This window comes from Lithobates pipiens, unplaced genomic scaffold, assembly GCF_037356315.1.
Source record: "Lithobates pipiens isolate NorthernLeopardFrog02 unplaced genomic scaffold, aLitPip1_a1.2 Scaffold_13, whole genome shotgun sequence".
NCBI lineage: Eukaryota > Metazoa > Chordata > Amphibia > Anura > Ranidae > Lithobates > Lithobates pipiens.
In genome coordinates this window covers 249,708,660-249,722,356 of record NW_027507718.1, presented here as the reverse complement: position 1 = coordinate 249,722,356, position 13,697 = coordinate 249,708,660, and the positions used below count along the sequence as shown (strand labels likewise).

The following is a 13,697-nucleotide window of genomic DNA, read 5'->3' as shown; positions in this document are numbered from 1 at the left end:
GGACACTCATTTGGTTTTCTGGTTCCTGCCAGCTTTGACGGGAACATACCAGGCTCTTTTTTTTTTTGATAGATATGCTATATATTTGACCAGAGTGTCCCTGACCCTATTGGGCTAGCGATGTTTAGAAGAGATTTTTTGTGTCAACCACATGCCCTATTTTTATGTGTTTTCTTCGGTGAATATAAATATAGTGCATTTATTTCTCCTAGGAATGTCATCTGTAAAATAAAAAAATAATCCTAGTTGAATGAAATGCCATTGATGTTACGTAAAATTCCCTGTGCCTCTTTGGAGCATTGTAACATTATAGTAAACTCCAAAAATGTTTGTTTTTACTCTGAAACATGTGCCTGTGCATGGACTGAGTTTGGCTCCAGAATACAGATGAATATATAAATCTGACTAATAATGGGACAATCACCATGCACACATGAAAGAATAGATGGAAAACAAACCCCATCTGTAAAACATAGAGTATAACCTAGTTCTAAGAACAGTGGAAGACTAATCTATGAAAAAGACAATGAAAGCCTGACCAGCTTGGTTTTTCTTGCGGTCAGTGTCCTCACTTTGGAGAGTTAACCTCTTTACTTGTCCTTGCGAGTACTGCCACCAAGACTGAAAGTGATGGTAAATGTAAATTTTACAGTTGTCACCAGAGTGGGTGGAGGGGAAATTTTCCTCTAGTGACTCCTATACCTGTCCCAATGACAACAGCCTAAAAGGGAAGACTTGGGAGAGATGTCATCTCATTCTGTTATGTCCTTGGGACAAAGTGAAGGGAATTCTCTCCACTATGACAAAGTAAGAAAGGTGATTTAACCAATCCCTACTGTAAGAAAACATTTTTTGGATGCTACATAGTCTTTTTTATCAATTAGATTTTCAAAATCCAGTCAGTTTGGTTCTGTAACAAGACTGGCCTTTTGCTATGCAGCCTTTAAAGCTGCTATTACGATTTAAAAGTAAAATGAAATATATTGCTCTGCGTAGGCCTGTCTTCCTCCATTGGTGTGTGTTCATCATTTATTTGTTTGATTTTGCAGAATAAATGCAATCAAGGAATTAACTTCTCGATGTCCATTGGCAATGACGGAAGAACTTTTACAGGATCTTGCACAATACAAAACACACAAGGATAAAAGTGAGTCGCCATTTAAACATAGAACTGATAGGATGAAAAAATCCAATTGACCTATAATTATGTCTTGTAAAGCCAATTGACCTATAATTTGTGAGACTAACCTGTATGCAGTACTCGATTATATAGGTTACAGAATAAACAATCGTGAAGCTTCAGAAGGTCATCTCGGGCTTTTTACATCAGAAATTCTTGACATATTTAGATATGTTAACATATATTGCAACTGTTTGAAAGTTGTGTTCTCATTGTTTGACATTTTGTTACGCTTTTACATTCCTGGCCAGAAACATATGAGCAGAGAAGTTTTGTCTCTGGACATAGTACTGCATGATAAATTATTTGGATCCATGCTCACTTATTGTAGCGTGCATTATCCTGAGATAAAGGATCATTGCATTTTAAGCATTCTTTATAAGGTGCGAAACATGTTTTATTTTCTTTTAGATGTCTGCATGTCAGCTAGAGCTTTGATACAGCTATTCCGCACATTAGACCCCAAGATGTTGCAGAAAAAATTTCGGGTAAGTCATGATTTTTTTTTTTTTCTTTTTATCACATTGAGGGGGAATTGAAGAGTCACGCAAGCTTTCACAACTCCTTTAATTTAGACTATGGAGCAGAGGCTGCTCCTAATTAACAAAAGGGGCGCAAGGAGCAATCAGTTCTCTGTTCTGGCTATGACTGGTACAGCACAGAGAAAATGAGAGATTGAGCTGCAATCTCTAATCTGTTATCCCCACTCACCCCACAACCTCAGCTCAGAGTGGAGGGAGGAGGGTGTCAACACTTTGCAGTTTCTGCTCATGCTGTGTAATTACTGCATGGGGAAAAAAAGTATGTGAGCTTTCTTCTGGCAGCTCACATCCCCTATGACAAGGTCACACATGGCAGGAATCTGCTGCACTAGTTTTTCACTCTTTTGGCACAGATAGATGAAAACGGGTCTATCTGCTCTGTTAATGTGGCGCATGCTGCTTCTGACAGCTTCCTGTGCCATTATAATGCTGCAGGAAGCTTAGGTAATTCCCTAGATTTTATTTTTATTAGGAAGAATTTAACTCATTTGTGCCAAAACCAGAATTTTTTTTGAAAAACTTGCATTTGCAGTCTTCTGAGCTCTCCGATTAATGGTATCCCTTAAAAATGACCAGGAATAGAATGCAGCTGGATCTACTTACAAGCTGCACAAACCATTTTAGGACAGCAAAATGAGCTCTTTGATCCACTAGAGATCCTCGTTGCACCTTGAAAATACAGAAATGGCCCGAATGTGTCTAGCAATAGTTGAAATTGGGAGCATAACTTGCTATAATTAAGCCATTTATGAGCATTCCTAAAGTATATGCAAAAGATTTCTCAAACATATAGGTAATCCTTTGCGACAATTGTCACTGGAAAAGTGTCCCCTCTGGGAGATTATTGACCCAGTGACAGCTCAAAATGTCAGCTTTTGTTTCCATTTCAGTTCAATAAATTAAGGACACAGAAAAACACTGGAGGATACAATGGTTTTGAGAGAGTGCTTACTGCATCAACATGTGTTGTGTTGATGCAGGGATCTGTCAGTTGTTTTGTATAACCCGCTGGTTAAACAAAAAAAAAAATCTATAAAGTGTGTAGTTAGCTTTAGCCCCAGGACAGGTTTAAAATCCCATAGTCCCCCAGAAATCAGGTAATTTGTCTTTATAATGTTTAAAGTGTATATATCATAAGAATTTTACAATCAAATATTATTTTACAAATTGAGTTTGAATTATATGTAGCCTGCTCTTATAATTCAGAGTGATTTTTAAGTTTGTATACTCCTTTGTGACGAATCCCCACATGTTTACTTGAATTCTAAGGCACATATCCATTATGCCTGTGCCACACAATTCTGAGCCTGGCTTCTGAACTACAGAGGTTCTGAGAGGTGAGGTCAGTACTGGAATCGCTGCTTGTAGGCAGAAAGGTTCCATGGGAGATGTAGTCCTAAAAATGTAAAGTAAAGAGCAGAAGCTGCAAAGCATGCAGGGAATACAGGAAGCTGTGGAAAGAGATGGCCAGCAGACAGGCAGAACTTACAACTTGAAAGGAAAATTTTCAAGTAGGATTATATTGGATTGTCAAAAATAACTGTATCTAAAGCTAAATCTACATTATAACTTATTCATTTTTAACAGGGCAAACCCACAGAGGCATCCACAGAGGCAAAAATTCATGCTTATGGAGAATTGGTTGCTAAAGATTACATTCCTGGTGCAGAGGTGCTAGAAGTCGAAAAAGAACCAAAAGAAGGGGAGGATGATGGTAAGTGGTGAGATTTTGTGCTGTTTTCACTTTTTGCCTAGACTTTTATCTACTTGCAAGTATTAATATATCCACATGTCTCTTCAGATGGCTGGGAAAGTGCTAGTCTTAGTGATGATGAAGAAGATGGAGAATGGATTGACGTTTACCACTCCTCTGATGAAGAGCAGAAGGAAGTTGTAAGTGATGAAAACAACAACAATAATAATAAGTGTAACTGGGGGAAGGCATGGCGCAGGAAGGAATCGGGGCAGTGTATTCAGGAATGGAAGAAGAAGTAGAGTGGAACGAGAGGGTTGCTACTTTGTAGGAGTGATTGAACTAAAGAAGGGGTTTGTCCAATCCAAGTCAGGGCCGGCACTAACTCTAGGTGAACTAGGCAGCAGTCTAAGGTGCAGCCACAGCATGTCCAAGATGGTGGCATGTGGAGGAACTTATCCCCTGCAGCTGCTGAATGCAAGCTTTTCCGCTCCCTCCCTCAGGCATTCAGCAGCAGGGGATCAGTTTCTCTATATGCCACCCCTCCCATCCAGGTCCTGCTTCTCCAAGTTGATCTCCCGGCCACCGATGTTCCCCACACACCTTGCCATTCTGCTGCGCACTGCAGGATTGAATGAAGTAAGCTGGAGAAATTTAGCAGTTTCATGCTTTGTTTTAATATTTTCTACTGTCTTTAAAAATGTTGCAGTTTTTTTTTTCCCAAGTAGCTAGTCTAGGGCGCAAAATGGTCTAGCACTGGCTTTGATCCAAGTACAGGTAGCGCTCAACCAGGGGACCCACGGCAAATCCATAGCTTTTTCAGTTGTCCTGTTTGTAAGAAAGACCCAGACATCCATTGTGTGCTCTCTCTGTTACTCAACTCATATTCCGCATGATTGTTTTTATATTGGAAAAGCACCAGCATGTTTGGGTTTTACATTATTTTACAAGTCTATCTTGAGATGCACTATATTACCAAAAGTATTGTGGCACTTACCTTTACACGCATATGAACTTTAATGGCTTCCCGGTCTTAGTCCATAGGGTATATATATATGTATGTATTTCCACTACCCTGTTAAGTCTAGACAACTATTCTTGCAATGCTGGTAATTGTTGTTGATACCAGTGTGTAGGAATGCACACATGTGCTGAATTTGGCTTTTCTTTTACCTATACTAAGGAAAGCTGTTGGCTGTCTCTATTATTATTTTTTTTTTAAGGCTTTTGTACTTATTGAGATGAGTTACAACTTTTAATGACTGCATGCATCTTATGGGTCAGTGGTTCATATTGAAGCCAGAGGCAGCCATGCATTTTGTATTTTCAGGGGGGAAAGGCAAAAGTGGCTCCTTAATATTTATAATAGCAGAGGTCTCCTATATATCAGGTAATAGGACAATGCAAAGACTCCTTTTAAAGAACTTCGCTTAATACTAAAAGCAAAGGGCAATGTTTTTTTCGATCCATTTGGCCCAATCAGTGTTTGTCTCAAGTTTCTACACTAATTTGATAGGCCACATTCATGTTTTCTTCTTTTTTATGGTGCCAAATTTGCATGCTGTCTTCTATTAACTTTGCCACCAAAATGTTTGAACCGCTTTTATAAATGAGTATTTCAAACAAGGCTATAAAATATATTTCATTATTAACAATACATCCAGTGACATTTTATGATTTGTAAAAGCAAGGTTGTACTTGTACTAAATCATATAATATGCCAACTTAATGACCTTACCAAAGCAGAAGAATGGTTTCTCCATGCAGAGCAACCTTCATTTTATTTAATAAAAAGACTTCAAAAGAAATGGTTTTGCTCATAGTTCTGAAATTGATCGCTATGGGTATACATCATTTGCCCTGGTAAGGTTTAAACTGGTAACATAGTCTAATATAACCTCCCTTTAGTAAAAATTAAGATGTTAGAAGCCAATATCTTACATATATTCAGAGTTTACCATTAAGTTGATTAGCTATCCTTGAGCTTTGTTCATAAATCTGCTTGCCAATAATTTATAAACGAGAAAAAAGCACTCTCGGCTAGCAGTAAGAAGGGTCGCTGGTTCGAATCCCAACCACGACACTACCTGCCTGGAGTTTGCATGTTCTCCCTGTGCCTGCGTGGGTTTCCTCCGGGTACTCCGGTTTCCTCCCACACTCCACAGACATGCTGGTAGGTTAATTGGATGCTGTCTAAATTGTCCCTAGCAAGTATGAATGTGAGTTAGGGACCTTGGAGTGTAAGCTCCTTCAGGGTAGGAACTGATGTGAATGTATATGTAAAGCACTGCGTAAATTGTTGGTGCTATATAAGTAACTGAAATAAATAAATTACCTTGACCACAGCTTCTTTGTAAGAAATTTTATCATTTCTGCAATATTTTTAGGCAGAAAAGCTCCAGGCGATGCCAGAAGGTGAGCGAAAGTCCAAGGCTGCAGCAGTCAGTGGCAGCAGGCTTCTCACTCAAGAGGAGTTCAAGAAAATCCGCATTGCACAGGTATCCAAAGAGATCAATGCTGCTCCAGGAAAATCTGAGAAGAGGAAGAATGTGGAAATAGACAGCGATGAAGAGGAGAGCAGGTTTGCATGGTTTTTATTCTGGCGCAAAAGCCCTTTCTACGTGTATTCAATTTAGTAAATTTAACGTTCGCTAGAAAAGATGAACGAAACTATACACACTCCTCACGCGGTCGCCGCTGTACTTGCTAGCTCTGTTGGTGGTGAGTTGTCAGCACCCATGCAGCGGTACAGGGATTTGGAATCATTACTATTCTCCCCCCCCGTCTCTGTTCAATGCTTCCAGGATGGATCAGAGCAATGCTCTGTTCTGGCGTTGACCAAACAGAATCGCTCTGCTCCTTCTCTTGATTCGCTACGTGAAGAGAGATTTTAAATCCCCAGACTGTTACACGGGCTGCCTGGGCACTGGGGGTTTGTATGGTGTTCACTTTTTCGTTTTTCTGAAAAGTAAATGCACATCTTAAATCTGTTTAGTCAGTATGATACTGATGTTAGCCTATGTCTGTTTTGATTCACATTATTGATTAGAAATGACTGAAACCCTTTACTATGTTCAAGATTATTATTATTATTATTATTATACAGGATTTATATAGTGACAACAGTTTGCGCAGCAGTTTACAATATAAAGGGAGACAATAATATACAAGAGGGTTAAGAGGGCTCTACTCATAAATGCTTACAATCTACTAGGGAGGGGCAAGTGGTAAAAAGGTAATAACTGTGAGGGATGAGCTGATGAAAGCATTACAAGTTCAGTTAAGTGGAGATGGGATAGGCTTTCTGGAAGAGATGCATTTTCAGGGATTAACTAAAAGTGGACGAAGTATGAGCTAGCTGAACAGGTTGATGTAGAGAGTTCCAGAGGATGGGAAATGCTCTGGAGGAGTCCAGGATATGTGCATTGGAGGAGGAGACAGGGGAGCTCGAGAGCAGGAGGTCTTGGGAGGAGTGCAGAGGATGGTTTGGGTGTTATGTGAGACAAGATCGGTGATGTAGCTTGAAGAAGAGTTGAGTGGCTTTGTATGATGTTTTTAGCATCTTGAGTTGAATTTGCCAGTGGAGGGATTGACAGAGGGGGGGGGGGGGGCAGATGCTGAGTGGTTGGTAAGGTAGATGAGTCTGGCAAGAGAATTCATGATGGACTGAAGGGGGGATTAGCTTGTGTAGAGGTAGGCCAAATAGAAGTCAGTTATGATTGTCAAGGAGAGAGATAACAAGGCAATGAATGTGTAGCTTGGTGGTTTCATTAGTTAAAAAGGGGCACATTTTAGAGAGGGGAAGTCTACAAGCTTTTGACTGTGATTGAATTGGGGGCTGAAAGGACAGGGCAGAGTCTATAGGGGTACACCTGTGGGCTTGACCCTGAGCTGGGCTGTACTCATCTTTTAACACACACAGCACTTCCCCTGCCACTGCTCTCTTCTCAGGGGATTTGATTGACAGTACTAGGCGCCAATGGCTGCTGCCCCTGAGCAGGGAGAGTAGGTGTAACGGGGTAATACAAGCACTTGGACATTTTTTACCTTAATGCAGAGACTGCATTAAAGTAAAAAAAAAAAAAATGTCCAGGCTTTAGAACCATTTTAAGTGTGAACAGTAGCTAATGATATTCTTGTTTCTTCTAGAGGGGAGTTACTTTCACTTAGAGATATTGAACGTCTGCATAAGAAGCCCAAGTCTGACAAAGAGAGCAGGCTAGCCACGGTTCTGGTGAGTTTAAATACTATAATTTACTTTCTCAGCATTTAACTATGTCATTCATTACTTTGCAGCCTGTATTACAGTACTATATAATAATTAGGGCTCAGTGTCCTAGCATTTTTTTTTTTTTTTTTTGTTTTAGCTTTAGATAGAGTGAGGAGAAAGCGCGATTAGAACAGTTATTATATTGCTTACTGTGCCCCCTTTTAAAGTGGATGTAAGCCCTCACATATACCCAGTGTAGTGAATACCCTTAGATAATACAGAGATTAAACAAATACTAGGTTTTACTTGTTTAACTGCAGTCTTCTCTTGTCTACAATCCTTCAACGTGATAAAAGCCTTATGCATCTGTGAGTAGTACATAGAAGGAAGTGGAGAACTGCTGTTACAGCTCTGAGACAAGGTGTGAGAGCCGACTGGAGGAAAGGGACTCGCCACCCTTCCACGTAGGCAGAGGAATGAAGGAACGTATCTCTCTCCCTAACAAATTTTAGCTCCTGTTATCTTATGTAGTTGGTGTTGAATACAATCAATGTTTTACTATCTGAAACGGTAAATATTTAAAACAGATTGGGGTTGTTTGGCCATTGTAACATTTGCTTTTTGCATTTTGCAGATTTGCACTACAGAATGTGTTCCATAGGAAACCGTGTTAAATGGACTGTAGTGCAAATCTGCAAAAAGCACTAAAATTGCCTAGGTGTGAATCCAGTCTAACACCCTGTGCCGCAGTGCATGTGTTTTTGTGCTTTAAAGTGGATGTAAACTCACTGTCATCAAATTTAAAACATTAACACAGTTAAAATCTATAATGCTATACATGCCTCCTGCATGTATCCTTATATTCTAAAAGTCACCCCCTCACCTGCCAGGGGCCCTGCAATATCCCCGAATCTGTGGGCATCTTTTTTATTTTTTCCGGTGCTCGGTGGGCGGAGTCATGACGTCAGAGGACTCCTCCGCCCACCACTACACTCCCGCGGCCAGCCAGCGTTGCGAGGACGAGCCTCGCACCTGGTAAGACTGGCGTGCATGAGCAGGAGTGACAGAGAATGTTCTGTGAAGAAGCAGAGCGCACTCATGTCACTCCTGCTCATGTACAGAACACGAAGCAAGAGGGTTGTACTGAGAGAAGAAGCGAGAAAATGGTGAGGCTCTATTTCCCTTTTTTTTTTTTTTTTTTTTTTTTTGTATCTTGTTCACAATTGCTGTTATTCTGTCTGTAAATCACCAATTGCCTGTACTTCTTTTTGACAACTCCAATATCATGCCCACACAGTCCCTGATCCAACTCTAGTATCATGCCCACACAGTCCCTGAGCCAATCCTTGCAGAGCAGCAGAAGAAAGGAGTGGGAGGGAATTAAAAAATAATGCATGTCTTAGGCTAGTGCACGAGATATGTAAATCACCTGTCACTCACAGCAAGGGGGAAGAACGGACAAAGTTTTCCAAGTTTGTCTGTTTTATTTTACTGAAAAAAGATATGTGGATTGCTCAGAGCTGGATTTACTCTTTGTGGCAAGACTGGGCACAGATGATCTGAAATCCCATACTCTATATTGTGCCAGACAAAAAAAAAAAAAAATTGGGGTTTACATCCACTTTAAAGCATGTTGTGGTAAACTGCATTAGATGTTGTTTAAAAAAAATAAATAAAAAATTCTAAATGCAGTAATAAAAAAAAATAAGGCTTGCTCCACCAGAGAGCACATTTTACATCGCAGGTTGTTGCACTTTTGAGGATCCAAATTAAATTGAATGGCCTGCAATACTTGTGTGGTGTGTTTCATTGATGTATTTTGGAAATGGCTTGGTGTGAGTGGGCCCTAATAGTTGGTGTTGAATACAATCAATGTTTTACTATCTGAAACAGTAAATATTTAAAACAGATTGGGGTTGTTTGGCCATTGTAACAGAAATCTGGATTTCCCAGTTTAAAAAGTGGGGGTTTAAAGCGGTAGTAAACTCGCCAAAAGAAATACAATTTAGCCATCTAAATATTTATTTAGAATAGAATGGGCACTAAGAATAAGCCCAAAAATCATTCTTACTGTAAAAACACGTTATATTCCAAATGCTGCTGCTCTGTAATAGCCATTGCCATATCAACTGTGGTCTTCCGCCCGCACTAAATTTTCCTCTCCGTAATCCTGCGCATGCACACAAAAAGCCGTATCCAAGCCTCTGCTTCGTTTCCGGTTACTATGGCAACGAATCTCGAGCGAGTCAGTCTATCCTGTTGCTGGCTTACTTAGAAGCATCGCGGGATGTCGGCTGACGTCGACAATTGGAAATGCCGCAGCCCCCGGCATAGACACTGCATTTTTCCAGCAGGGTCTCTGCTTGCCGGAAAATCTGGACATACGGCGCATGCGTGGGCTATGTCATTAGCCACAAATATACCTGTAACTCACAAGGCAAGCAGGTGAAGAGATTTTCTTCTAAAGCAAATAATTTTAAAACCTGCACTTGTTCACAGGAAGAAATGTCATCATATTGGGTATACAACCGCTTTAAGGTGTATTTTAAACCATGGCACAAACACTTTATATCTACAGGGAGAGATTTTACATGGATATGCTGCTTTAAAAATGTATTCATACGATTTCTTTAAAACTGAATATGTCTACTAGCTAAATAGACTCGGTTTTAAATTGTTGTTTAATCCTGTAAAGACATCTCTGTTTAAGATTTTTTTTCTTTCTTTTGCTACTTACCTTTGATAGGCCGGAAGAACAGACAGAAAAGAATTTGTGAGGAAAAGGACAAAAATGAATCCCCATGCCAGCACCACTAACAAGGAGAAGAAGAAGAATAAAAGCTTTATGATGATGAGATACAGCCAAAATATCCGATCTAAAAACAAACGATCTTTCAGAGATAAGCAGGTAAATGTAACTATCAAACCTAAAGGCAGAGCAAGGCGCGTTAGATATAGGTGGCAAGAGATTGGTGTAGGGATGTTGGCACTGAAAAAGATAAGTTGAAGAAAAGTGATCCCTGCCTGCTCACCCCAAACCCTTAAATGAATCCTAACATTAAATGTATTTTATTTTTTGTGAGGGCACTGCAGTATCTGTTTGGTTTGATACTCCTTTTCTCTCTGATTTGAAACGACCGCTTTTATTAGACCGAAACATTTTCTGTTTGTAATAAGCATGTTTGGCTGCCCCCCTTGTTCATATAGAACTACAGACATATGAACAAGGTTATTAAATGTGCTATTTTATTTACTTTAAGTTGATTTGTTTTTACATATATTAAAAAGAAAAAACGGACAACTTTATTATTGGCTTTACCTAACAGGAAGTGCCTGAACAAGGAACTTTTCCTTTTTATAGTGAAGTTTCATGTATAACTGTAGTTTGAATTTAACTACTTGTACTTTCTTTGCTTACTGTTGTACAGATCGCTCTGCGTGATGCTCTTCTGAAGAAAAGGAAACGACTGATGAAGTAGCTGAGCTTTGCGCTAGTAACAGTGTATTTTAAATGTAAAAAAAGTCTATGGCCCATATGGGCCTTTCTTGACGTAATGCCCATGGTGGGAACTTATTTTGTATAATATGTAATGTAACCAGCATAATGAGTCTTTGCAAAATTCAGCGCTTTAATCCCTGTGAAAGGGCCACTTTTTATTATGAACTGAGCAAACTTTGATGTAATACGGTATAACCTGTAAAGAAAGTTTCTTAAATATAATATTTTGCTGCCTCCAAACTGTTTGTCTAATTTTTGAGAGTTGTGTTGTTGTTGTTGTTGTTGTTTTTTTTTTGTTTTTTTTTTTTGTAAAAGTTGTTAATAAGCTTAAAGTATTTGTTACCCGAACACTTCATATTCCTGACATGTTCCTGTTGTAGCATGTATTTGCATGAAAAAGTATCCAGTTCTTTGTATTGCTTCCTTTGTGCGAAATCACTAGTTCTTGTGTTTTCCTATTAAAAACTGACTACACTAAGCAGAACACATTGTGGTCAGTTCTCTACCTGTGCTGGGAATGCGATGTGCTCTCTTTCAATGATCAGACTTGTCCTAACACACCCACGCTACTCTGTTTTTCACTGGGAAGCTCAGTGTGCTGCTGCTTTTCCTCCCAGCTCTTATGCAGCTGAGAACTGTGGGAAGATGATCCACTTATTTAAAAAAAAAAAAAAGTATTTTTTTATCTATACACAAACATTTTGCCTTTCATTTCTATTTTAAACTGGGTTGTTTTACAAGGTGACCTTTTACAATCGCTTTAAGTTGAGATTGAATAAAACAAAATAGATACCAAAGTCAATGTTATTTTGTATCTTTTATACAGTGCCTTGAAAAAAGTATTCCTACCCCTTGAAATTTTCCACATTTTGTCATGTTACAACCAAAAACGTAAATGTATTTAATTGGGAATTTGTTATACAACAACACAAAATGGCACATAATTGTGTAGTGGAAGAAAAATAATAAAAGGGTTTAAATTTTGCAGCTGAGAACTGTGGGAAGATGATCCACTTAAATAACAAATACTAAAAAAAAAGAAAAGAAAAAAAGTGGATCATCTTCCCACAGTTCTCAGCTGCAAAATTGAAACCCTTTTATTATTTTTCTTCCACTACACAATTATGTGCCATTTTGTGTTCTATAACAAAATCCCAATAAAATACATTTACGTTTTTGGTTGTAACATGACAAAATGTGGAAAATTTCAAGGGGTAGGAATACTTTTTAAAGGCACTGTATAAAAGATACAAAATAACATTGACTTTAAGTTGAGATTGAATAAAACAAATAGATACCAAAGTCAATGTTATTTTGTATCTTTTATACAGTGCCTTTAAAAAGTATTCCTACCCCTTGAAATTTTCCACATTTTGTCATGCTACAACCAAAAACGTAAATGTATTTTATTGGGATTTTGTTATAGAACACAAAATGGCACATAATTGTGTAGTGGAAGAAAAATAATAAAAGGGTTTCAATTTTGCAGCTGAGAACTGTGGGAAGATGATCCACTTTTTTTCTTTTCTTTTTTTTTTAGTATTTGTTATTTAAGTGGATCATCTTCCCACAGTTCTCAGCTGCAAAATTTAAACCCTTTTATTATTTTTCTTCCACTACACAATTATGTGCCATTTTGTGTTGTTGTATAACAAATTCCCAATTAAATACATTTACGTTTTTGGTTGTAACATGACAAAATGTGGAAAATTTCAAGGGGTAGGAATACTTTTTCAAGGCACTGTATAAAAGATACAAAATAACATTGACTTTGGTATCTATTTGTTTTATTCAATCTCAACTTAAAGTGATTGTAAAAGGTCACCTTGTAAAACAACCCAGTTTAAAATGGAAATGAAAGGCAAAACGTTTGTGTATAGATTAAAAAATACTTTGTGTATAGATATATATAAAAAAAAAAAAAGAAAAAAAAAAGTATCTATACACAAAGTATTTTTTAATCTATACACAAACGTTTTGCCTTTCATTTCTATTTTAAACTGGGTTGTTTTACAAGGTGACCTTTTACAATCACTTTGAGATTGAACAACATAGTTTGTTAAATGCCTGAAAGAAAGGAAACATTGGAAGGTACTACCCATGGCAACCAATAATGTCTTCTGCTTTTGAAAATTGACTGATATTTGGTTGGCTGTTGAGGGCAGCAACTGCTGTTTACATTATTCTGAATCCTGAGGAGCACAATAGACATAAATGTTTAAAGCGGAGTTTCACCCATTTAAAAGTCAGCAGCTACAAAAAGTGTAGCTGCTGACTTTTAATAATTGGACACTCATCTGTCCCACTGTCTAGCGATGCGGCGCAGGAAGCCTCACTCCTCTCCCCCCTCCTCTCTGAGGCGCTGGCATTCTAAGGGTCGGTTCACACAGGGGCAACACGACTTTCAACACGACTTTTGGAGGCAACTTGGACACGACTTTAAGCTGCCCCAGGCCAGGCGGCTTTTGCCGTGGCCAATCAGAGAATGAGCTCTCAAGGGGGAACTCCACGCCAAATAAAAAAAAAACTGCATGGGTCCCCCCTCCGAGAGCATACCAATCCCTTAGATTTGG

At 38.7% G+C, this 13,697-nt stretch overlaps 1 protein-coding gene across 1 annotated transcript in view; it reads left to right on the top strand.

Annotated features, from left to right (window-relative positions):
• SDAD1 (SDA1 domain containing 1) overlaps positions 1-11,364 on the top strand; it is a 42,689-nt gene extending 31,325 nt beyond the window's left edge. The window contains 8 exon segments of the mRNA XM_077476516.1: positions 1,050-1,147; positions 1,592-1,668; positions 3,310-3,436; positions 3,524-3,615; positions 5,803-5,996; positions 7,565-7,649; positions 10,372-10,533; positions 11,054-11,364. Of these exon segments, the coding sequence (XP_077332642.1) occupies positions 1,050-1,147; positions 1,592-1,668; positions 3,310-3,436; positions 3,524-3,615; positions 5,803-5,996; positions 7,565-7,649; positions 10,372-10,533; positions 11,054-11,104 (886 nt within the window). The 3' untranslated portion in view covers positions 11,105-11,364.
• Positions 11,365-13,697: the final 2,333 nt, after the last annotated feature.